This window comes from Amblyomma mixtum, chromosome 5 (assembly GCF_055824585.1).
Source record: "Amblyomma mixtum isolate Tamu chromosome 5, ASM5582458v1, whole genome shotgun sequence".
NCBI lineage: Eukaryota > Metazoa > Arthropoda > Arachnida > Ixodida > Ixodidae > Amblyomma > Amblyomma mixtum.
Window position 1 is genome coordinate 176,944,781 of NC_143016.1, and position 26,322 is coordinate 176,971,102.

General features: G+C 43.3%; 1 protein-coding gene across 1 annotated transcript in view; it reads right to left on the reverse strand.

The window, feature by feature from the left end:
- Window positions 1–26,322, reverse strand: part of LOC149344801 (uncharacterized) — a 76,722-nt gene that overhangs the window by 33,438 nt on the left and 16,962 nt on the right. Inside the window, exons 5-7 of the mRNA XM_089547309.1 lie at window positions 18,014–18,052; window positions 9,281–9,313; window positions 821–920 (exon numbers count right to left, since the gene is read on the reverse strand). Of these exons, the coding sequence (XP_089403435.1) occupies window positions 821–920; window positions 9,281–9,313; window positions 18,014–18,052 (172 nt within the window). The remainder of the gene's footprint in view (window positions 1–820; window positions 921–9,280; window positions 9,314–18,013; window positions 18,053–26,322) is intronic.

Consider the following 26,322-nt stretch of genomic DNA (forward strand, 5'->3'; position numbering starts at 1 on the left):
AACTGGGGGTATTTGAGGTAATAAAGTGATGTGATGTGATGTGAATAAGCCCAAACTCCGGGCTTTGTAGTGTGACAATATCGAGCATAGTCACGTCAACAGCACATTAAGTAATGTCGCTTCAGGGTTTTGTTTTTTTTTTCACTGGAGTTGCATCCGCAGTGCATGCACTTCGGCCCGCGAGAAGTGCAGTGCAGTGTGCCGAGCTTGATAAATACAAGTTCCGCCCCCGCATCGTTGTCACTACTGTGAATGGGAAGGGCGAAAAAAGGTTGCCTGGTGTTAAAACACTTTGAACCGGAGCAGCGAAACACGACATCGCTTCCGGGACCAGAACAAGCGGCCACCACGTCGAACCGTGCAGAGGTCAATGCGTGCAGCCCGGTATTCTACGTAGCCGCTTTGTGGTTTGTGCAGCTGTTGTAATTTTTACCCTCTCTTTTCTCGTCTCTTTTCACGCTGCTGGACCTATCTGTATGATTGCGCTTTTCACTATCACGAGGCTTAGCATTGCTCGTTACAGTGCGAAAGAGCCCCACGCTATCTCACCGCTCATGTACTGTTTCATTTGCCTTTTACTAGCGCGTATTGTGATGCAGCGCTGGGCCATGATTTGGGAGGCATATTGTAATTTCGGTTCTCGTCGAGCAGTGAAGAGTTTTTGGGGTGCTATCCTCTTTCTGTAGATCGAAACTGCCCTCATGAAACTTGTATAATCTACCAACTATGCTCTAGGAGTTATGCAAGCTACTTTTAACGCGGATGGATGCACCTGCATAAAAAAAGATGCCAAATGAATATTCTTCGTGGTTGGACTCACAGAGGGGAAACACTTTGTTCACCAGAGCGACGTAGATGTCCCGTGCCGCCGCAATCGCCTGCAGCGGACTTGTGCTTGTCGCCAGTCCCAGGACGGTGCACTGGAGGCAAGGCATTCACATTCAGACGTAGTCATTCCGGTTTGCGCTAAACGCACGACTCCTCACCCACCAAAAAACTTAGCTATATATTACATGGTCATCTGACCACTTGAGTCTCGGTAAAAAATGTCACATGCCTGCAAACAGAAGGCTGGCAAAACGCGCACACAATGGTGGCATAAAAATATTGTTAGTTTTTGTTTACTTTATTTCCTTTGTAAATGGGGCATTTTCTGTCATAGATTAGTGCGAATCGCAGGCTAGGGGACAACGCTCATTTTAAAATGCAGCGAAAAAATTCCAAGCATCTGTTATCAGCACAAGAAAACACAGCCCGACACCACAAGCATCTGGACACTAAATATTTTGAACCCGGCTTTTTCATGCGCGAATGTTTCTAGTAATTCTACGGCTCAAATGGCAATCTTGTGCTCTTCAAATTCAACCGAATACCTTTTGCTCCCTTCAAGAAACAGAGCTGTATGGGTGGCTTGGAGAAAGAAAACTGCGTTCGCTAATTAGAGGAGGAATCAAGGATCAAAGATTTTTGTTCATGCTAAAAAAGCAACATGAAACAAAAGTTGCATATGCAATTTTTCCTAGAGTGCGTTTGTGCCCGCATTTTTGCTCACTCCGACGTATAGAGCCCCGTTAGAAAAAACACGCATCAAGACGCAACGCACAGATCGTTCTACTGAACGCTGACTGAAGATATGCGAGGGATAGTGCTGGTAAAATACCTTCGAGTGAACAACTTGGAGCGCTCTCCCTAATTGGCTAATATTAGACGGCGAGTTCGTAAAATATAACCACTTAAATAATCAGTTATCCATCTATATGTAACTGTAAAATTTATCTGTCTCTGAAACAAACAGCCGTCGCGGTGGCTCAGTGGTTATGGCGCTCGGCTGCTTACCCGAAAGAAACGAGTCCCATCCCTGGCGCGGCGGTTGAATTTCGATGGAGGCAAGACTATAGAGGCCCGTGTGCTGTGCGATGTCAGTGCACGTTAAAAAACCCCATGTGGTCGAAATTTCCGGAGCCCTCCACTACGGCGTCCCTCATAGCCTGAGTTACTTCGGGACGTTAAGGCCCCCATAAACACAAACTCTGAAACAAACACGGTCTAAGGCTGTCGTTAATATTGGTATGACACAAACATAATTGGCCTGTAAACACTTTGTAACGAGCTCTTTAACGCCACTCTGTTGTTGCAACTATGGGGCGAGCATTATTTTCTGACCGCCGAGCTGAAAAACACGAGCCCTTACTGTCCACATCAGGAAGTATAGTTGTAGAACAGATGTTCTGAGAAGTGCACTTTTTTAATACTGAAGCGCGCGCCTGTGATAAAGTGGAGTTTCCTCGTTTCCATAGCACTGAATCATTAACGAGAAAAAATCTCCACGTAATGTTCTGTTCAGAAAGATAGCAATTCTCGTTCAAGTTGACTTCCCGGCCGTATTTCGGGCAATAAACGCGGTGCTGTTTGGTGGTGTTCTAATGTGATTCCTTAAACTTTGCTTTGATTTTGGATTACACATATCGCTATGCCACGCCACGTGATATTAATTCTTGCTGCCGCGGTAGCTCAGTGCTCATGGTGCTTCGGCGGCTGACCCGAAAGAAGCTGGTTCGATCCCGACCGTGGCGGTCGAATTTCAAAAGAGCAAAACTCTAGAGGCCCGTGTACTATGCGATCTCAGTGATGACTGTCACCACACCTTGTCGCAAGGCTCTCATTGCACAACGTAGTCTCTTAGGTCCTACGGTGCCACTCTTCGGCACCGGCCGCGGTTTAAACTGTACCGACGGTTCTTGCGGCCTGACATAGCCCTCTTCCGTAACCGTGGATGAATGCCTACTTTGAAATGCCTGTGGTGTGACAGTTGATGTATCTGGTGGCGTACTGACATCGTCTGTACTGGCGGGAAACTCACGATTGTCTACAAAGTCTATTCCGGGGATTGCGTCTTTTGGTTTCGGCACCCGTCGCAAGTGAAACCTGTTTTTTCTCAGTGTGCTGCCATGGACGACGACGGTGCAGGACCTTGCAGTTGCAGGTTCCCCAACTCTACCCTTTCCCCGTGGCAGTTCTGCAGCAGGTGGATTTACTCGCACCATGTCTTCGTTGCGTACTGTGAGGAGATGCCGTGCCTTATTGTTGCAGTACATTTTCATCCGCCTTCTCTTTTTAATCCATTCTGCTCACTGGTTTAATGTGCATGACTTTAAGAGCTTATTTGTCGTTAGAAGTGTAGTACAAGTTCTCTTAATCATCATGAGCTGAGTTGGGCTTGCCTTTCCGCTTTAGCATGACGTATTGCGATGACCTAAGATAGACAAATGTGGACCTTGCCCTGTTTACTATGCCTCTTTAGAAGATACTTTGCTGTCTCGGCTGCCCACTTGACAACTCGACGATTCCCTTTTACTGGACAAAACCCGGACTTGACGTGTCATGAACAGACTATCACATAAAGAAAAACTCAGCGAATTTACTGCAAGCAAATTGAGGACCATTGTCACTGGCAAGAATAGCTAGAATGCCATAGTGTACAAACTGTGCCTACAGTTTCTTCATAATAGCAGAAACAGCGGTAGATGTAAGCTCGTCAACTTTCCAGAAGTTGCTCTTGCAATAACAGTGACTAAGAAAGTCCGACCTTTGTACTCCATTCGGGCTGTGCTGACTCTGTCCCACAGATACATGGGATCTGCGTGTGATGCTAGATTGTGATGCTGCACACACTTGACATGACTGAATGAAGTCCTTGATTTCAGAGTTTATTTTCTTTCTTAAATGTGCTCCAACTACTTCCAGCACCTCGCTACGAACTGCGAACTGCTGTGCCCTTGCAAGACTGTTGAACATTAAATTGGTTTTCTGCACGTTAATTTTCATCCCCACCGTTCTGCTCTGCCTGTCTAACTCATTGATCATGCTGTGCAGTTCGTGCCCTGAGAGACTAAGCAAGGCAGCGAATCGCAAATTACTTAGGTGTTCTCCATGAACTCTTATCCCCAATTGTTCCCATTTCAGGCCCTGGAATACCTCCTGTAAGCAGGCAGTGAAGAGCATTGGCGAGATCGTGTCTCCCTGCCAGGCACCTTTACTCATTGGAAGTTTATTGATGACTTTATGGAGTACTATGGTAGCTGTGCAGTTGTTATAAACATCTTCCAGTATTTTCGTATGAAATTCTCCTACACTCTGATTCCACAATGCCTACATAACCGCTGAGGTTTCTACAAAGTCAATTGCTTTCTCATAATCAATGAAGGCTATATATAGGGTTTTTTTATATTCCGCGCAAGTTTCTGTCACCTGATTGATAGCGCGGATATTGTCTATTGTCAAGTATCCTTTACGGAAGCCTGCCTGATCATTTGGTTGATGGAAGTCTAAGCTTGTTCTGACTCTATTAGGGATTACCCTAGTTAACTGAAGTTATGAAGTTATCTGAAGATGAAGTTATCTGAAGTTAACTTCATCTCGTATGATGGTGTCGTTGCAATGTTACTAAACCTGAAAATTAAATCATCCCCAGGGCCCGACGATATTCCTAACGGTTTTCTTCGGAGGTATGCTGAATCTCTGGCCAGGTTTTTGGTTATTATATTTCGCGTGTCATTGTTAACCGGGTGTGTACCTGAAGACTGGAAGATAGCCCGAGTCGTACCTGTATTTAAAAAAGGCGACCGCCTTCAGGTGAGCAATTATCGACCTATATCCTTAACGTCATCTTGCTGCAAATTAATGGAACATATTGTCGCAACTAGCATTAATGAATTCTTAGATCGCAACAACATTCTGACAGATTACCAGCATGGTTTTCGCAAAGGGTTTTCCACAGTAACTCAACTACTTTCAGTTATCCATTCATTTGCGGCATCACTTGACAATAACAGCCAGATTGACGCGATCTTTCTAGATTTCAGTAAAGCGTTTGACAAAGTTCCACACCACAGCCTAATTCTAAAACTAAAAACTATTGGACTTCCGCCTATTTTTATTTCCTGGATAAATGATTATTTAACTAACCGGAGTCAACATGTTTCAATCGGTCGGCACCAGTCTGGCTGTCTCCCAGTCACATCAGGTGTGCCACAGGGAAGCGTACTGGGGCCACTACTCTTTCTAATATACATTAACGACATCATCGATGAAGTTTGCCCTGGCGTACATATTCGATTATATGCTGATGACTGTGTCCTTTTTCGCGATGTTAGCAATGAAAACGATCAGAGTGACCTACAAAATACGCTTACTAATATTGTACAGTGGTGCAAGCGCTGGGACATGACACTGAACGCAGATAAAAGCGTTTCTCTTCGCATAACTAACAAGATAAACGCTCTAGAATATGTATATAAATTAGAATCATCAACATTGCAACAAGTAGCGTCCGTAAAGTACTTGGGTGTAACACTTACTAATAACCTTTCTTGGAACTCTCACATAGATAACATCTGTTCACTCGCATTCCGTAAGCTCTGTTATATAAGGCATAAACTTCGAAACGCCCCCGCTAACGTTAAGCTCTTAGGTTATAATACTCTAATTAGACCCAAGCTTGAATATGCTTGCATAATTTGGGACCCGTATACTAAGTCTAACATATATAAGCTCGAGAACATTCAAAGGAAAGCAATTAGATTCATATATTCAAAATATCTACCCACTGACTCACCCTCAGACTTGATGCATGCTAACGGTATTGAAGAACTACAGGTAAGAAGACGAAATTTTCGTTTAGATTTTCTTTCATTACTTCTTAACAATAAACTCAGACTTGACCCTTCTGCTTATCTTTCCCCAATGCCAACACGGAATACAAGACACTATCACAAAGCTCTTTTAAAACCATATTTTGCCCGGACTAACTCGTTCAAGTTTTCCTTTTTCCCACGCACCATATCCGACTGGAACTCATTAACCGAACCTAATCAACCCTGAAAATCAGACGCGTTCCTCAGCCATCTTTTTTGATATTGCGTATTATGTATTTTTTCTGCTTTGTCTTGCATTGCTGTATTGTTGTTTTACTACATTATCTTTGCTGTATTGTTGTATTTTTGTTGCTATAATTTTGCTTTTTGTGCACCTGCCCTTCCTGCTTGGACCTAACCATGGTCTGCAGTATGTACATAAATAAATAAATAAATAAATATCTTGCCGGCAACGGACAGTAAGCAGGTCGGTCTGTGATTCTTCGAGTCCTTGACGTCTGCTTTCTAATGAATTAAGATGTTACCGTTCTTCCAGGCTCCCGGTACGCTCGAGGTCACTAGGGATTGCGTATACAGGGTGGCTAGGTTTTCTAGCTTAGTCCCTCCTCCGCCCTTCAACAAATCTGCTGTTACCTGATCGTAGCCAGCCCCTTTCCCCCTTTGAATTGCTTCTAAGGCTTTCTTTACTTCCTTCTTCATTACTCGAGGGATGTCCCATCGCTGTGCTCGACGTTTGAAACAGGCCTCCTAACAGTTGAGACTTCCTACAAAAACACCTGCACTCTCGTATTCGGAGATTTTGAATTTTCCGAGTATCAACTGCCCTGATCAAACCTCTACACGTAATAGGGATGCTAAAGAATTTCTAGGCGTTTGCCTTAATATTAACCTCGTTCTAACTATATCAGACCCAACCCGTGTAACTTAAAACTGCCTAATATTCAAGACCCAATATTAACAGATACCTCTGAGTGCATTCATTCCATCACGTATGTACCCGGTGTCAGCGATCACCACGTCATACATGCCGGCTTTGCGATTAAACCATCTCTACGCTCAAAACTAAACAAACTATCCCACTGTACGATATAGGAAACTAAAAAGCAATAAATAATGAACTTCGCGCATTTTCCCCACGATTTATATCTAACTCTGGTCAAAGATCCATCTATGATAACTAGGCTTTGTTTAAGAGTAAAATTCGCGTGGTGGACAGGTATTCCGGACATAAATATACGAACTAACCTTTAAAACACGTGGTTCACAAATACACTAGAATGCGTTGAAAATAAAAAGAAGTGGCTTTTTCGATCGCCCAAGTTGCTTCCTAGTCAGAACGCTTGGAACAAATACTATTCATCAGAAAAAAACCTATTTATCAAGTATTCGAGAAGCCAAACGCACTTTTTTAACTTCATTCTGCCTAAAATGTTGTCAACTAACCCCAATTGGTTCTGGCAAGTCATTAACCACCAGCACAGACGCACTGTTTCCCTCACCGATGCTTCGGGCGCAGATGTTGGGAAACTGAAGGCGCCAACATGTTCAACACAGTCTTTTCATCCGTGTTTACTAAAAAAAACCAATCCGACGTTTCCTCCAAGCCCCCCAGTCATTCAAGATACAACGCCTCCACCTACATTTTCTTTCAGCAGGAATTTTGTCAGTAAAAGAAAACATTATACTTTCGTCCTCTGCTCGAATTTACAATACTGCCGCGAATGTTTGTAGCATTTTGTTTGTTCATTCTTCAAAGCTGCCGGAACGCCACTTTATCGCTTTGTTTGTGATGCAAGACGCACCCAGATTTATCTCGATTGATCACATTCAGGCGGAGCCGGCTCTGCGTTGTTACAGAGTGTTCTAGTAACTTTCCAACCTTTATCTCGAAAGTTCGCTATCAGCTTTAAAAAGAGCATGGCCGAGAGCGGCGGGCATTTTGTTCAACGACCGCCGAGCACGTTTGTTGCTACGCCGCCGCCGAGTGATTCAGTTCTTTGCGGGCGCAAGTCAGCCCAAATAAAGAGTTTCGTTTAGGAGCCATTCTAACTGTTTTCCTGTTCGCCGGACTGCAGTCACCACTACGTGACAATATCAACGCTAAAAATTGCGCGTAATACCAAAGATGTATGTTCATCTCTTCTGTGCATGTTATTCGTCCCGTCACTGTTCACAGGTCTGCTGCCTATAGACTGAAAAATGGGAAGGCCGTTCCAGTCTACAAACCAGGTAACAAAAATTTGCCGCTTAATCACCGTCCCATCTCTCTAACTAGTATTCCCTGCAATGTCATGGAGCGTGTCATATATACCCACATCATGGCATTCCTCGATTCGAACAACTTTTTCCGTCCTGCTCAGCACGGGTTTCGCCGGAGTTACTCCTGTGCGACCCAACTTGCTATATACATTCTTGATCCGCATGCTAACCTTGATTCTAATCTACAGACTGACATCGTGTTTTTAGATTTTACCGAAGCCTTTCATAACGCACCCCATAAACGCCTGCTGATAAATCTTTCTCGATTAAATTTACACCCCAAGTTTTGAAGTGAAGAGTTTTTGAGTAACCATTCGCAATTTGTTTCCGCTGACAATGAGGTCTCTAACTCTGTTCTAGTAACGCCGGGCGTCGCACAAAGATCTGTGCTTGGCCCACTACTGTTTCTCATAGACGTTAATGATTTGCGTTAAAACGTAACATCTAACATACGCATGTTCGGTGACGAATGTGTACTTTATCGTGCAATTCTCACCACCGCTGATTCATTTTCTCTTCAGAATGATCTTAATGCTGTTCAGGAGTAGTGTAATATGTGGCTAATGAAGCTTACCCTGCATAAGTGTAATCTTTTTTCCATTAGCCTTCGCGGTAATCCTGTAATCTTCTCTTACGTAATATCTGAAGTTCCCGTACAACTATTTCAGTCATACAAGTATCAAAGTAGAGCAATTTCTAGCGATCTTTCTTGGAGCTTGTATGTCACTAACATATCGTCAGCAATCAAGACGTTAGGTTTCCTAGAGCGCCATGTTCACCATGCTCCCCAACATGTAAAGTTATTAGCTTACAAGTCATTCGTCAGGTCCAAACTAGAATTGGCGTTTCCCATCTGATATTCTCTTCAAGTATTTCTCATAAATGCCATTGAATCTGTTCAAAATCGCGCTGCTCGTTTCATTCATTCACAGTACTCTTATGACATCAGCATTTCCTCCTTTAAAACAGCATCAGGAATATCACCCTTATCGCTCCACCGTCGCATTGGCGACCTGTCTTTATTTCACAAATTCTTCCACAGTTCTATGCGGATCGCACCTTATATTCTTCCTCCAGCAGGCATATCGCATCGCACCAGCCATCACCGACAAGTTGCCCGTCCACGCTCACTCGTCGTCACTTTTTCTGATTCCTTCGTTCCTCGTGCAGCCGAAGACTCGAACGACCTTCTAAACAATGTTGCCATCACCACTTCCTGAATTCTTTTCACTGATAATGTAAAAACTTCCGTCATATTCTGAATTCGTGCTTTAAATTTTTGCCACCGCTTATATATGACACCCTTTTTCGGGGCCTTTAAGGTAATTAAATAAAATTAAATAATATGAAGGAGAGTCTATACTCACACTGACAAGCCGCAGCACTGCTGACGCAAAAGTCTTCGTTCGACACATGAAAATAAAGAGTCACAAAAACGATAAATACGTTAGAAAGCGAAGCTCAAGGCATGAATAAACAATTATGTTTGGGTGCGGTAGATCAATGGCCAGGGCAGTGAATCCTCAGTTCTTCATACGAGTAGAATACACTTTACTAGGATTTTTCAACATTAGCAATACCAGAGAACGAACAATATCTATTTCGCCAGTTTTTGACGCCCCTTTTATGAATTGCTTGTCAAATCCACTAGTTGTATTAGATGCAAGGCAGTATAGTACGTTCGTGGCCATACTTAACCAATCACCAAGTCTGATTAGCGTAGCGTTTAGTAATGAAAGGAGTTGATGTGCAATTTATTTATCCGCGGCACGGAGATGGGATAGTTGCAGAGAGATGTACGCAGTCTAAACATCGAGAAAGTGGAAGATATTTGAAATGGCGTCACCAAAAATTTGAAGAAGTGCACGTCAACATTTTAGTCGCTGGAATTTCGCTCGACTGCCTCTCAGCGTAGATAACAAGGAAAGGCGGGCTAGTTGACTGTTCGAACATCTGTGCATATTGTAACTGCGCAGAAACAGACAGAACTGAAAGCGTAACATCCCTTGTCGTTCGCGAGGTTACAATATGCATACAAGTTCAGCGTACCGGCAGTCATTCTCAGGTTCCTCAGCCCCCGTTCCTGTAATTAGATTGAGGACTGTAAGAACCTTTTTGCTTGGTTCTTGGTCCTGTTTATGGTTTATGATCTATGGGGGCCTATGTCCAGGCTGTGAGGGACGCCGTAGTGGAGGGCTCCGGAAAGTTCGACCACCTAGGGTTCATTAACTTGCGCTGACATCGCACAGTACACGGGCCTCTAGAATTTCGCCTCCATCGAAGTTCGACCGCCGCGGCCTGGATCCAACCCGCGTCGTTCGGGTCAGCAACCAAGCACCATAACCACTGAGCCACCACGGCAGCGCCCCCGGTTGTTAGTCTGTAGCATTAAGAAATGTGAAGACTGCGTGCCTAGCAAGTAGTATTTATAGTTCTACATGTCCGTTTTAGTGAGCGCAGTTCATATACCTCAGGTGACCTGTTAGTTAAAAGCTGTGTTGCGTTACAGTTCAGCTGTATCCTAGGTACCCCGGGATAGCATTTTATTATGTACATAATGTTTTTGCTGTTAATGTCAGTGTAGTCATTCAGTAGGGGTACATATGTCTGGTAGCACATGATGCTGCTACAACACTGAAGCCGCGTTAAGAACGTTGTTCTTCGTTTCACAACGTTCAACATCTTGCTGAAATGCTAGAGCAATGTTGCGAAAGGTTTTTATTTATTTATTTAGTTACAAATACTGCTATCCCATGAGTTGGGACATTGCAGGAGTGGTACAGAGGATGGAAAACATAGATAAAACAGTAGGAAAGTGCATAATTACAAGTGTGAATCCGAGATTTTACATGAACAAAAGTGTGGTATTAATAAGAAAATACATGATTAGGTAATTCTTGCGCAAAGCGGTCAACAGACATCTGACGTAATGTAATATCCAGATCATTCCATAGCTCGACTGTCGAAGAAAAAAATTAATATTTGAAACAGTCCAAATACGGCATAAACGGCACAATGTTAAGCGGGTTGGTAACGCGAGTGACAAGTGCTGAAGAACTAGCGAAAGAAAAGAAAAGCGGGGCGTCAACATAAATGCATTTGTTGAAGATCTTGTGAAGAGTGATAAGGCGATCACATATGCGTCTGTGTTGAAGTGTGTCAAGTGATAAGGTGCGGGCATGAGCTGTGGGAGAGAACTGGCGGTCATAACGTTTATATGTAAATCTTATTGCTGTTTTCTGCACATTTTCTAGTTTAGTGATGTCTTTAGCGAAGTGCGGGGACCAGACTGCCGAGGCGTATTCAAGCACAGGCCTTACCAGAGATTTGTACGCTGTCAACTTACAGTTTTTAGTCGAATCCTTTAAGGTACGTTTTAAAAATCCGAGTTTCTTCAGTGCCTTGGAGCAAGTTAAATCGACGTGTTTTGACCAATTTAAGTTAGAACAAAAGGTTACTCCTAGGTACTTGAACTCGTTTACGTGCGTTAGTTGATGAGTGCTGTTAATGTACGAAAAACGCAAAGGATTCCTCTTGTTAGTGAATGTCATCGACACAGTTTTGCTGAAATTTATCTTTATCTGCCATGTGTTGCAAGAAAACACATTATTTAAAATTAGCTGGTCGCATGCATTATTTATGTTCGAATACAGAACGCAGTCATCTGCATATACACGGATTTTAACAGGTGTGTTAGTAGTGATCTGGACGACGCCATTAATGTAGATGAGAAATTGAAGTGGCCCTAGAACTGATCCCTGCGGGACGCCAGATGTGACAGAGACAGATGCTGATTGAGAGTGATTGAAGGTGACAAACTGGGATCTTAACCGTTAATAGTCCTTAATCCAGCCTAGTAGTGGAACGCCGTGAGTTCCTTTGAGAAAAGCGCCAAGTTTAGAAATGAGTTTACTATGAGAAACCAAATCGAATGCTTTGGAGTAGTCGATAAAAATGGCGTCCATCTGATCGCGGTTATTTAAGCATGATGCAATGTCGTGTGAGAATTCAATTAACTGTGTGAGTGTGGAGAACCCAGCCCGGAAACCATGCTGATTATTACAGAGGAGATTGTTGTTAGACAAGTACGACACAATATGTTTCTGAATAATGTGCTCTAATACCTTGCAACAAGTACACAATAAGGAAATTGGTCTATAATTGGAGAGGCATTGTTTATTACCGGACTTAAATACTGGTAATACATTAGCTATTTTCCAGACTTGTGGAACGGTTTCGGATAGGAGGGACGTTTGGAAAATCACAATCAGGTAGCGGGCACACCACTCAAAACAATTTTTAACAAACATATTGGGTATACCATCGGCTCCAGCACTTTTCATCGTGTCAATTTGTAACAGTAGATTCAGAACTCCATTGTATGTTATATCCAACTTCGGGAAGGACGGCAATTCAGTGACTAAACTAAACGTTGGTGTAGTGCCATTGTCACTCTCAAACACCGATCTAAAGTATTTGTTAAAAGCTTCGGAGATAACTGAAGGGTTAGAACATGGTTTATCATTAACAACAAATGATGAAGAACAGCGACCGGACGGAGTAATTGTTTTCCAGAATTTGGATGAATTGGATTTCATAAATATTGTTAGCGTGTTCTCATCATAAAATTTCTTAGCGTCGTGCATTTTAGTTCGCAGACTCGTTTTCAAGGAAACAAGAAGCCCAGCATCACTTTTGTGCCGTGATTTACACCGGTTGCGAAGCCTCTTTATGCGGCGTACAAGTTGGATGATTTCCCTGTTGTACAATATATGCGTGGGGTTTCTCTTGACACATTTCTTGGGAACGAAATTACACAGACAGTCATGCACAACTTTATAAAATTGTTCGACCAACGTATCAACATTGCATTGGTCACTACTAAAGAAAAATTCATCAAAATTTGACGCCAAAGAGCCAAGTATCATGTTTTCATCGGCACGAGAGAAGCCAGTAACCATCTTGTATTCAGGTCTTTTGGGTTCAGGGGCGATGTTCAAACTAAGAACGACTGCTTTGTGATCGGAAAGGCCATCACTGACCTCGCATTTGAACCCACACTGTAACAACTGCTCGTTCAAAAGCACAAGATCGAGTATAGAGTCACCACGCGTAGGAGATTGGACAAATTGTGACAAATCGAAAGATACGGCTATGTCGATGAGCGAGTCACATTGTGCCTTGTCGCGACCAGTCGACACAAGTGACGCCCAATTTATGCAAGGCAAATTGAAGTCACCACACAAAACCATTTTGTGTTTATGTAATCTATGGGTTGCAATATAATCATTCAGAGCTGGAAACACATTCTAATCAGCATTTGGAGGGCGATAAATAACACCTATAACCAACGTCGAGAAGGAAGTATGAACTTTGCACCAGACGGACTCAGTCTCTGGAACATCGGGTAGCGAGGAAAAGTTGATGATACTTTTAAGGCAACAATTATACAGCAATGTCGTTTAAACATTATTGCAACGATGTTGCATTAATATTAGAGGACGGCATTGCTGCCACGTTGCATACCCAGCACTGCACCAACGTTACGCTGTCAACTGTTAATGTAACATTACAAGATGTTTTGTTTCTGCAGTGTGAAAATATATTTGTTACGATCACGAAATATTCGTTGTGAAGCTACGATGATGAAGATAAATATAAAAATGAAAAAATGGTTCCCTCCAGCCCTATAATCCAAGGAAACCAAAAAAATATGCAGCGCATGAAGTACACTGTGCTGTTTTGGTGTAGTGAAGTACGGGAATACTGTGGGTAGCTGTGAAACAACAAAGAATATGGCAGCTTGAGGCGAGAGGTTGGTCAGTATTAATCAGCCTCACAATCTGACTGCCTAAATTTGTCCATTGGGCCCAATTAAACATCACAATTGTGTCAGAAGTGTTCTTTTAACCTGTGCAAGTGTAGAGCAAGCGACTAGTACTTCGCCTCCATCTTCGCCGGCAACACGCGGAAACAACCAAGGGTGAACCGCACATGTGCTTCTTTCATTTCAGTCTTTCGTCTCCGAGCAGCTGACCTCAACAAGATTGGTCATGAGCAGTTCAAGTTGATTGAGGGACTCGAGAAAATGTTTTCTGCGAATTCAACGCCAGTGCGTTCAAATTTAAGCAGCGCTAACTTTTAGGACGAATACACAGAGGACATGACAGGACGGGCGCTGCATAAAATTATAAACCAACTAGCCCCGCAACTAAGTTCAAGGTTTTACTAAGTGAACGCCAATGCGGACACGCAAGTAAGCGCTTGGTCACAACATTAGAGAAAGACGTCGGTAAGTCCTTTTATGCCTTTTAAGCACGGCTCAGAAAGCTGGCTTGGCACTGTAATTTTGAATACGCTGGCCTTGAAATAAAGAACAAGATAATTCTTGCCTCAGCGTCATCTCGTCTCTGGAGGTGCAGCATCCTACAAGGACAAATGACTGAGGCCATCTTATGCGAAGTGTTCGAAAGCAAAAATCTTTGCCTCTCCCGTAACCGAGAGTAGAGTAAGCATGAAATGTTTACGGGCCTAATGTCATCTCGGTGGACACCCTAACCGCACCGTACAGGAAGGGAGGAACGCCACCACCCGTTCTGCGCGATGCCTTGCCATTTGAACGCAAGGTTTTTTGAGGAAAGGAAATGGCGCAGTAGTTCTCTGCGATCTCGGTGGACACCCGAACCGCACCGTAATGGAAGGGAGGAACGCCACCACCCGTTCGGCGCGATGCCTTGCCATTTGAACGCAGCGCTTCTACCCCGGGCCCCTGTGCGCCTGCGCGGCTTTGCTTCGATGCGCGAAGCCCCTAAGAGATCACGTATGACAACAAAGTGCATCGTGGCATTTATGTGCTTTTTGCACGCGTTATTAGAAATCGGAAATTATAATTCCTTGCATTATCAAACGCACAGCGACTGATATCTTGATAAACGTTGAGAAGTACTGGCAGCAGTTATTTTTTATGACTCCTTTGGAGACCAACCGGCGCTTGCATGCCGGTCGCGTAGGGCTAAGAGAGTCTCGTTAAGGAAAGAAAGGGTATCTGTTCTCGCTTCTGCGAGCGCGGCTTCGGCCGCTTCTTTTTGAGCAGCGTCCGCTCCGGCGGACGCAGTTGTTGCTGCGACGCGCGTCTTTTCTTTCCTGTTTCTCTTTCCTCTGATCTTTTAACGCTCCTCTATCTGCACGTGGCAGCGGTGGTGGCTTGGCTCGAGCCAGTAGCAGGCCCGTGCAATTTCCTCTTCGTCCTTCTCTCAGTCACAACAACAACAACAACAAATCTCGTTAAGTATCGTACGGTGCCCGGATGTTCCCGTTTCAGAGCCCGGATGACTGGATTTCAGTGCCCGGATGATGGCTCTCGGTCTCGGCGTGACGTCACCACACTGCCGACAACGGGGGCTAAAAGCATTTCATGCTTAAAAGGGTGACTACCGCGACGCGAGACTGACTGGTGCGCACAAACGGGGTGAGCACCGTACCCGGCAACACAATCGAAACGCGCTACAGATGCCTAAAAGATTTGAGGTGAAAAAAGATGTTTGCTCTGAACTGCTCAGCATGCTTTTTTAGAGCACATTGCACTAGATTTCTTATTCCCGTGCCACCAGCTTGGTCGTCCTCTTGAGATTGTGGTCGAAGTATTTTAGTGGTTTCTAATCTACATGCAGTGAGGAGCATTTCCAGGCGGAAATTCTCCCTGCACTCAACTCTGACTGTCTGCTTGATACAGTTCATTTTCTCCGCTGACGTGTGAAGTACCAGTCTGACCCCGCTCTCGCCAATGATAGGGTCCAGCTTCAATGAGCTCCCCTAATTTTTTTTTTTTGCTTTCCTTCTCCGCTACTATAAGAACTTCGGAGTGTAATGCTTGAAGGATCCATGTGGCTCTAACAGCTGGAAACGATAGAAATTAGGAATCAATTGACGAAGTGCGACAAAAAGTTCGCTAAAGCACCGTTGTGGTCTTACAGTCGGGCTCAAGTCTCCAGTTTGCAAACAGAACCCGCTAATAATGTGCTTTGCTTCCTATATTCGTACGTTCTATTTTCGCTCTATTATTTTTGTCATTCAATGTCATGATTGCTGGATATTATTTGGCACACATGGAGCATCTAAAAAAGACCCCTTAATTTCGTATAGCTCTGTTCCTTTTCTTTCGCAGCACCTGCAGCCAAATGAAGTCAAGTTGATAAAAATTTCTAACCATGATGAAAGGCGCGGAATGCAGATCTGCAGCTGATTCTTTCTTGAAAGACGACAGTGAGAATACAAAAAATAGCTTCGGTGTACTGTCACATGGTTTTATGCAGGCGATCGTAGGCGAGTGCCGGGTACATTTAGCAAAAAAATTCTCATGGCCCTTGGGGGAAGACACTGTCAAGTATTTTTCCGCCGTGAAGACAAGGTTAGGGGCCCTGAAACTTGTCGCAGGAAGAGAAACTCACTAAAGATGCTGAAATACTTGAGTGAGGCCATGTATTTCTGTCACATGTTAATCACAACAGACTTTTGCAAACAGTATCAGAGGTCAGTTTGATCTATCCATGTCACTTTCTGAGCATCACTAGTAACTGAAAACCTTAGTCTGCCTTTTTTAAAACAACTGCTTTGCTATTTTCTTGCATAGCAATGGGTCCTAGAGGCTTAAATTCAGTGCTCAGATGATGTTCTGTAATCTGGTAACTGCATTTATTTTCATAACCAGGCAAACAAGGTGCACAAAAGGCAATTAACTGATGAGACGATTTAGAGAAAAGTTCAAGTATATTGCCCTTAGACCCTTTACATTTCAATAACTAGGCATTTAAATACTTATTAATTGCGAAACTTTCTACGGATTTGTTTAAAGTTTGTTGCTGCGGCTCACAATTACTACAAGATTGTAGAATAGGTTTTGTATATCATTTCCTGACTTGGTAGATCACACTACTTTCTGCTTTCTTAGTTTTGAGCTTTGCAGTGGCAGTGGAGAAGTTTGCTGGAGTAACCGATATGAAGGTGCAGTCATATGCAGGCGATTGCATATGCTGTGCCACATCGAGGATGAAATAAAGGCAAGGAAACTTTTCTGAAAAAATCCGTCACCTCAGTGCTTTCCCGAAGCTGTGGAGTGCCTCAGATGCTGCAAGTGCAAGATACATCTTGTGCGGATTGTGCTTGACAGGCACAACTAGCAGCGCAAAGTGATGATATATTCGCCTCGGCTTACAAAATGCTTTAGTCTGGACAGAGCTTGTGCAACAGTTATGACAGTGACGGCGTGGTAGTATTGTGAACTAGCAATTCTGTTCATTACCGCTTCCCGCGCATGATTTTCTCTTTTTGGGCAGAGTATAGCTTGTAGTTGTTCTCATTGAAAAAATAGAAGGTTCAAAAACAAAGTAAATGAGATACTCATGTCAGCGATGTGGGCACGTCATTCAGCACAACTGTATCACCCTTTGATTACGGACAAGAAATTATTCAGGTATCAGCCCTACGCAGTCACAGCACTGCACTGAAAGGAACAGAAACTCCATCTAGCTTCTATGTTTCGCAGCCTTCATGGCTGTTTCTGGCAAAACATGGGCACGGTCGCAGTGATCTCATACAAAAACTAGCAGAACATTTTTGCTATTGCAGGCATTATTCTCCATCAGATTTACTAGTTTTCAATGTAACTCTTTTTACTTTGCTATGCGATGCACTGATCAGGGGCTCATGCGGGATGCAGCATTGCTGAGGACAAGCCAGAAAGATCGTTGTTGGATCGTGGGTCAGACTTTGAAGAAGAATAAAAATTCTTACTATTCATCTTGCAGATTTGTTCACCTGTTTAAGCACTGCCATTCTTACGAACACGCAGCATGCATGCATATATTGAAGGTCACTGGAATATTGTTCTGTGCTTCCAGAAACGTTACATAACATGACAAGCCGTTCAGCAATGATGCAGCAACGATGTGGAAGCATGGAAGTAACGTTGTTGTGATGTTGCATGCTAATGTTAGCTGATTGTGATTCTAAAGTGTAATGAAACAACACTGTGATTAAATATTACTGCAATGCTCGTGCAATATTTTGTGCTGCGAAGAATTCCAGTAACAACTGGTACTTACCGAGCCATTCCGACAGCGGTCGAAGCTGTTCCCAATGCACTGCAGAAATGAGTACGATCCAAGGTCATTTTCTTACACACAGATTTACCAGCACGTCTACACTACGTACGATCAGCACACTGTAAACTCTAACATACGCGTAATAAATCGTTAGACGGAGGAAGAAGAAAACATTGCTTGCAGCCAGGTCCAAGTCCGATGACTAAGACCGATGGTTGTTGTATATGACAAAAGCCGTTATTCAGTTTAATGAATTCTGAAAAATTCTGCAAGGTGTGGTATATTAGCAGTAACCAGCAACGAATAGTAGTGGAATAACCATAACGAACGCCCACATACAGCAATACGGTTGTACGAAGGAGAGCTGGTTAGAATACCCAAGTCATTAGAGCTGAAAGCATATATTTATTTATCTTCAGTACCCTCAGGGCCATATCGCATTAGAGAGGGGAGTGGCTGCAGGCATAAAGCAAAAAATAATGAAGAACGGAATGGGGATAGTTTTATCAAAACAGTTACAGGTGTGTCTATTCAAGCAATGATAGCCAAGGAACTCTTCAAAAGCTAGTAATCATTCATGGTTGGGGTCAGTGCGGGAGGGTGATTCCAATCTGCTGCTGTAGGAGGTAAAAACGATGGAAAGAAGCTGTAGTTCAGCAAAAGGGCACACCGATATTGTAGGGATTATTTAACCTCGATTATAGGTGATGCAGGGGAGGGATGAGTTCACTAAGCAAGTGGGGATGATGGAACATCTCATGAAACAGCCAGACATGCTAGCGGCCCGGCGGTAATTAGAAAGACTGAAACGGACTGAGTTATGTTGGACCATATCTAGTCAATGAATTAAGCTTTCATGATGAACGTCCCAAATGGATGCGGCGTATTATAGTTTTAGAGTTTTAAATGTATTAGTGTCTTGTAAAACAGTAGTTTGAGGGATGAAGGCGCTTTAGCGAAGTTTCGGCGGATGTAGTCCAGCTTGCGATTAGCATTGGTAACCACCTATTTCATATAGAGATCAAGTCAGAGTGGAAGCGGTGTGTACACCTAGGTACTTGTACGAATGCGCCGATTCTAACCGGGCATCGTATAGAAATACGTACGAGTACTGTTCTGAATACGCGCAGTGATTTACATTTACTGATGTTAAGTTTTATTAGCAATGTTTTGCGCCACATGGAAACATCATTCTTGTATGACTGAAGGGTGGTTAGTCTGCACTGCATGTTGTTTCCAAAAAAAATTACACAGTTGTCGGCAAATAAATGGATACGAGACTAAACAGACTAAGGTAAATATCTAAAGTCAATTAGAAAAAGAAGAGGGTCAGTACGAAGCCTTGTAGAACACCCGAGTGTTTTTTCATACTGCTGCGGAGACATACTGCACTGTGTTCAAACCATGGACGACCAAGGCAATGAAGAAAATAATCGTCAGTAACGCTCACAAATCCGATCAACCATTATTTACAGAGACGTCAAAATGACGAAACGACAAGACGTCACCGCTTAATGCACCGATGAATCACCCAATTACAATACGGTGGTACACCGTGGGCATTTATTTTTCAGAAAGGCTTCTGAAAACCGCAGCAATAAAATAAACAATGTTTTATGTTGCCTAAAAAGATGGGCTTAAAGCTGAAAAATATTAAGGAAAACAAGGAGTGTACGAAGTTTTGTTATTAAATTTGCTGGTAGGTAACTTGCTTACGCGGGAATGTGCTCCTCTGTGCGAAACGAACTGACTGCGAGCCAATAATTTATTGGTTTTTAAGCAGCGTCTGAAATAAAGCCACTGTGTGGTTCACCTAAGCTCGAAGAAAAATATTAATGAAGGCAGTGAAGGCTACGGGTCTGCCGAGCAAACTTACAACGAGCGCTTGGTACGAAGTCGAAGCAGAGACCGATAGGATCAACCGATAGGATAGGATCAACCTTTTGTAAAAGTCGCTAATGAGACTTTTACGCTAACACGGTGGCCGTCGCAGGGAAGCGCAGAGTTGCGCGTGGCGGGTACCCCTAGAGCACTATTTCAAAGCACCAGTTTCGTAACTAGCATTGTTTGACAGAATTTTATTTTATTTCAGCAGTATTGGAGTACAAGATGCAAGAAAAGTCAAAATATGCTTAATCACTTCAATCTGCCTCGGTATCCGAGTCAAAAAGGTCTATATGACGCCTGACATGACCTCGTGACCTTCACATACGCTGCAAGGTAATGAACAGCTCCATCTTTTGCTGGAGACTCATTAAACATGGTTTCTTAATTGTCACGATGTAAAACATCCATGACCTAATATGAATACGTAAAGACATAAAGAGAGACCATCTAAATCAATCTATGGACAGCCAGACAAAGCTAATCCTTTGAACAAAAGACAGAACAAAAAGAGAGTATAACAAAGAAATCAACAACACAAGCGATACAAATGAAACAGAGAAGCTTCAAGAAACAGCCGACGACCAACAACATAACTTCACATATTCTTCGACAACACCGGCAATGAAGCACAGTACTTTTCATGGTGTGACACTGCGCTGAAACTACAACAGAACGCGGAAAACACAGTTGTAAATTAAAACTTTTAAAACCCAGCCAACTGAATTTGATAGCTTTTTATTACTTATTCCTAGTTTTCTTTCGTATCTCGCTACCATGATAGGATTGCCACGACGTGCTTTGGCAGATATCTTCAATCTTAATAGACAGTTTTTCGGAGTATCACTTCTTTTACTCACTTTTTTAAAAGAATTATGTATTTTGCATTGATTTGCGTTCGTAACTATTTCTGGGGAAGTGATTAGTAGTAGTGGCAGCTAATAATGTGTTGACTGTTCTCTGTATGCTGTTCTATTCGCTTCTTTAACTTTTGTTTCTCCTCTTAACGCATAACCGCAGTCTGGTTCCATGTGCTTTTATGGTGTGGTACAGGTACTTCGCTTGGCCTGCTGAGATATGCTTACAATAGATAAGCCTTTATAAGTTAGACAGCAAGCCTATAGCACGCGTCAGACACTTCAAATGTCTAGGTGCAACCATAGGTGACGATTTGAATTGGAAACTGCACGTAAATAATAGACGCGAATCAGCCGAACGAAAACTTTGGTATTTTAAACGCAAACTAAAACTTGCACCCGCGAATGTGTGGCTTACTGCCTATATGACCCTAGTGCGCCCAAAGCTAGAGTACGGAAGCGTGGTATGGGATGCATTCAGGAATAAAAAACAGTTAGATAAAATTGAGAAGGTCTACAGACGTGCAGACTGTCAAAATACAGATCAACAGACTCGGCCGCAGAACTTCTTGCAAAACTAAATTTACCGCAACTTTCACAGCGACAACAAATAGTGGTGTTAAAATTTATATATTTAATGAACAAAGGCCAATTCAACCTGTATAGGGAACGGTATGTTCAAGAAAGGTCCTCGCGTCCATTAGGAGGTAGTCACCCAGGTCATTTCCTTCCTGTACTAGCAATAACAGCTACGTTGAATTATTCATTTTATCCTAAAACCATTGAAGAATGGAACTCGTTACCGAGCGCAATGATAGAAACTGATTCCCTGGACCTATTCGAACAGCAGTGTTACTAACATTGAACTAACGCTGTGATGGAAGCTGTTACGGAAACGCCGTACGAACTCCCGGTTAGAAATGCTGTATAAAATCTTTCACCTAAAAATAAAAATAGATAAAGAAAATTATTTGCCTCCACCGCATTTGAGGTCAAAAAGACTTGACCATCGATGGAAGATTAGAGAAATTAAATGCAAAACTAACACTTATCAATATGCATTTTTCCCATCTACCATTCATGACTGGAATCGCCTGCCCCATGAAATTGTTGAGTGCCGTTCTGAACTTATGTTCCGCGCGTTGCTGTCGGATGTATGAGTGCGCAGTTGGCTTTTTTTTTGTCATGCCTTGTTGTTGATTCATATTTCATTCATTTTGTACTTGCTGTGTCATGCATTGTTGTATTGCTTTTTTTCTTTCTATTTTTTTTCTCGCCTGTTCTTCTGTTATGTAACCTCACCCCCCCCCCCCCTGCAATAATGCCTACGGGCGCTGCAGGTATTTCTAATAAATAAATAAATAAATAATAAAAAAAAGATAAACAAGCATCCATCCACCGTCACTACGATATTGCATATACCGCATAGCTGTGCAGGAAACATTTTTTGAGAGGCATCCGTTTTTCTTGCTATTTGCTATTTCTTGCTTATATATACTGTTTCCTTCTTGTGCGAAAAGAGAGATTATCGCACATGCCGTGGAGTTGGTAGCATTATGGCGCGTTTGCTTGTGTTTTTTTTTTCTCCCTCTTGAGTTGAGGTGTGGGCTCGTCGTAAAAAGCTGTTTCTGGTGGGTGTACTTGTGTTTGCGCAATGCTTGGGGTCTGCTGTGTACTGTGCACCTATGTTCTTGTTGTCATGAAGTCGTGCGGAAAACAAATGTCATTCGAGTGCCACCCTGCATCGGCCGAAAAAAGGGCTAACAGCGTCAATAAATAAAAAATAAATAAAAGGTGAAGAGAATTGAGATTTGTCTGCTATGATTCGAATATATTTCTTCTGCAGGAGATAAAGTTTTTCTAGACTACTTTCACCTCGGCTGCTCCATACGAATGCAGTGGTAAAAGCGAGATAAAACCGTTGCGTATAGAGTTTTTGTTTAACCAATGCTGGGAAATTGAACCTTCAGTTGCTAAAGGGAAAAAGGGTTCCTGAGAGTTTTATGCACACTTGCGATGTATGTTGTGTCCCGCTCAAAAGCGCATGAAAACACACTCTCAAAAGCTTGCGCCCTTCTAGTTTACTAATTTGATGGTTCTGAAACGTTAGCATTACGTTTCTGTGAATTATTTTCACTGTCCTGGCTCTAATAATACATAGTTTTTTTTTTCTACGGTAATGCCTAGTTCGTTTGAAGACAACCGTGTCAACGGCGCTTGAAGCCACTCATTTGTAGTATTCATTGTATTCACAAGATCACGACCGGTGAAAAATAGATTTGCATCCAGCGTATACAATATAGTGTTACATGTCTGCGGTATCATTACAACCTCATTTATATACACAAGGAACAGTAACAGCCCTGAGTGGAACCCTGTGGCACGCCATAATTTATTACTTGGAACCTTGATTTAGCGTTGCCAAATCCCGCGTACTGGAGATGATTCTGCAGATAACTTTTGATTAAACAGAGCACAGTGCCACGAATACCACATCTTTCTAGTTCCTGGAAAAAAATGAAATGTTTTATGGAGTCGAAGGCCTTTCTGAAACCTAGAAATATGCCTACAGTGGAAAGTCCGTTTCCAGTTTTAAAGATTATCTTTTCTTTTATGGTTAGCAAAGCAGACTCAACCGATTTGCGTTTTTGGAATTCTTGTTGCAGAGCTTTGTTGACGCCCTTGCTGAATACAAAATAACTCAATTTGTTGTTTATCATGAGCTGCGCCATCTTTTAAAACACCGGAAAGACGGATGTAGCAAAGTAGTTTCCCAAAATATTCTTGTCTCCTCCCTTGTACACCGCGCAGACGCGGGGAATTTACACTTCATTTTTTTTTTTCAAGAAACGCACCATCCCGCAGGATACAGTTGCAAATATGTGAGAAAGGTAAGGATAAAAGGGTAACTACAGTTAAGCTACAGTAGGTAGTTAGAAGGGTGGCCGAACTGCAGTTCTATAATAGCCACTTGTACAGCTCTCTTTGATGCCTTTTAGGACGGGTTCGACTTCAAACGGTGTTCTCGTGTTCAGTAATATAACTCCGAAAACCGAGCATCAAAATAAAGTCCAGAGTGGATGCTAGTTGTGGCCTAAAAAGAGTCATTTAAACCAGACAGCCTAAGATCCTCTATGTGGAATCAAATGTTATCTAGCGCTTGTACACAGACACGGACAGAGAGAGGTGGGACAGCACGCACCCACCTCTCTTTGTCCGTGCCTGTGTTTAAACTCTAGTTGCCATGCGTGATAACGGCAACCAACTAGCCCAACTGGCAGCCTTAATACTCTACATGGAAGGCGCTTCTCAAAGAACCATGGAGGAAGGAAAGAACTAAGGAGAGGCCCTGACGTCACTTTTTGTGAAGACGCCCAGCAACCGGAAGTTGGCTCGGCTCTCCTCACTATCTTCTTTCTCCACCGAGCTACGGGGCGGGGATCGCGCGCGGCTCGCAAGCGCTTCGTAAAAGAAAGGTATAAAAAAACCGCGCCTCTCGCCGCTACACTCCTACACCTCCCTCCCCGCAAACACGCACCTAGACACAGACCGGCGCACAGGTGCGGTGAACCTTTTCCGACGCCAGGCGAAGAAAGACGACATTGCGCACCGCTCACCATCCTCCTCGGGCTACTGTACACCCGCCGTGTGTCCTTGGAAACGCAGCTCAGCATCGCCGAGAGCGGCTTCATGTTTCTGTGCTGTTTGGTGAGGTGCGAAAGTTCGCCGATCCAAACAATCAACGCTTCTTCGCGTGTCGAAGCGCGGTTCCGGAGTGCCACCTTTTCGCGAGATCCATTTCAATGCATCGATCGTTCCGCGTAACGACACCAAGTTTGACGAACAAAATATCAAATAAGCGGTTATTTGCCGCATTTAAAAGCAATCTTAGATGCGTGCGTAACGTCACGACGCCAGGCATGTAGACTTTAACACGCAAGGCCGAACACACCGTGCCGAAAGCCCGTCCACCGCCACCGAGAAACACTCGGGCCCCTAGCAACAACGACGCTGACGACGCCGTACGCCGTTGCTAGGGACCCGAGTTTTCTTAGCAACAACGACAACGTTGCTAGTGGCCCGACTTTTTCAGCCTAAATTTTGACGTCACTTCCGCCACATTCTCGTCAATGCATTGAGAATACGAAGGGCCTCTCCTTAGTTTTCCTTCCTCCATGCAAAGAACGAACCACGCACTGTGGCGATGACGCCGCTGAAACATCCGGTCGCCCCTGGTGACAGCGACTGCCTCTGTGCTTTCAAACACGCTGTCGGTCTACATCTTGTATAGGTTGGAATTCATTTATCAAACAAAAAAAAAGATGTGAATAAAATTCCTGTACTTTGGTTTTAACCGAAAAAGGTCACTATCCTTGCTAGCCGGCTATCGAGTGGGAGTTCCACTTGTTCACGCAACAAAATTAACTAAGCGAAGAAGAGCAAGAGTTATTGCGAGACTGTCTACATCTGGATTAAGAAGCGCAGTTGTGCGTTTTGAGGCATCCTCAGCCACCTTACACTCATCTGTAGTATGGGAAACTATATCGTCGCCAAACGTCGTCTGCGAGCTAGCGCTGTTCAAAGACATAACCCGCTCAGGGCAGTTACCTGGATAAGGAGGTTTCTCCGCTTCACGTAAGTACATTAAAGCCACAGAAAAGCTTGCCGAAGAGTTTATGCTGGCGTCAACAGCAAGCTGCGTAATGCCGCGCGCTTGAGTGAACTCAATGCAACAACCCAGCGAAAATATAGCAGCCCATTTTTAGGCGATAGAGTTAGAGGTCCTGCTGTGCAGAAAATCCGTTGTCGGCGTTGCTGGCGCGGGCGTCGGCAACGAAAAATCGCGAGCATGACTGTGGCAGTTGACGCCAAGAGAGCAAACTAGGAGGCAGGTCGTCCACCTAGGTCAAGTTACCTTGCACACTCTTCACAACCTGCTCATCCGATAGGGACCAAACTGCCCACCGTGGCAGGTGCAATTAAAATGAATTACTGATCACGGGGGAAGGGCAACCTGCAGGTTGCACAAACCCTACAGGTGTCAGCACATGCCATCGCAGGGCAGTGGCGCATCGCTTAACCGCTGCACCACTGCGCCAGGAAGGGTATGAGGACTCCCAGAGATCTATTAATTTAATATAAGCAATGGCCGTTTCCATATATAGAAAGTTAACCCAATACGCTTTCGATTGATAGAGTTAAGGTGAAGCTTAAGTGTCCACCCGAATTGTTCTGTAGAAATATATTTTGACTTGGGTTCATATTTAAAGTTTCCGTCATTCCACTTTCATTAATTCGTTAATGGCGATATCAGTTCCTCCTGAAAACGTGCCTCTAAATGCTTTGCTAGTAATTGACGTCAACTTTTTTAATTAAAGTAACTGGGATGCTGATGTGGACAAGAAACACAAGTGCTAAGACATAGAGTAATGCCATGGTGTGTTAACGAAAATAACGGTGATTTATTCATAGAAAATATTATTTGTTGAAAAAACGAAACTTAAAACTGTTTTAAGAAATAAACCCCGAAAAGCACCCAATGAATTTTTAAAAAGTAAATAGCGGCCT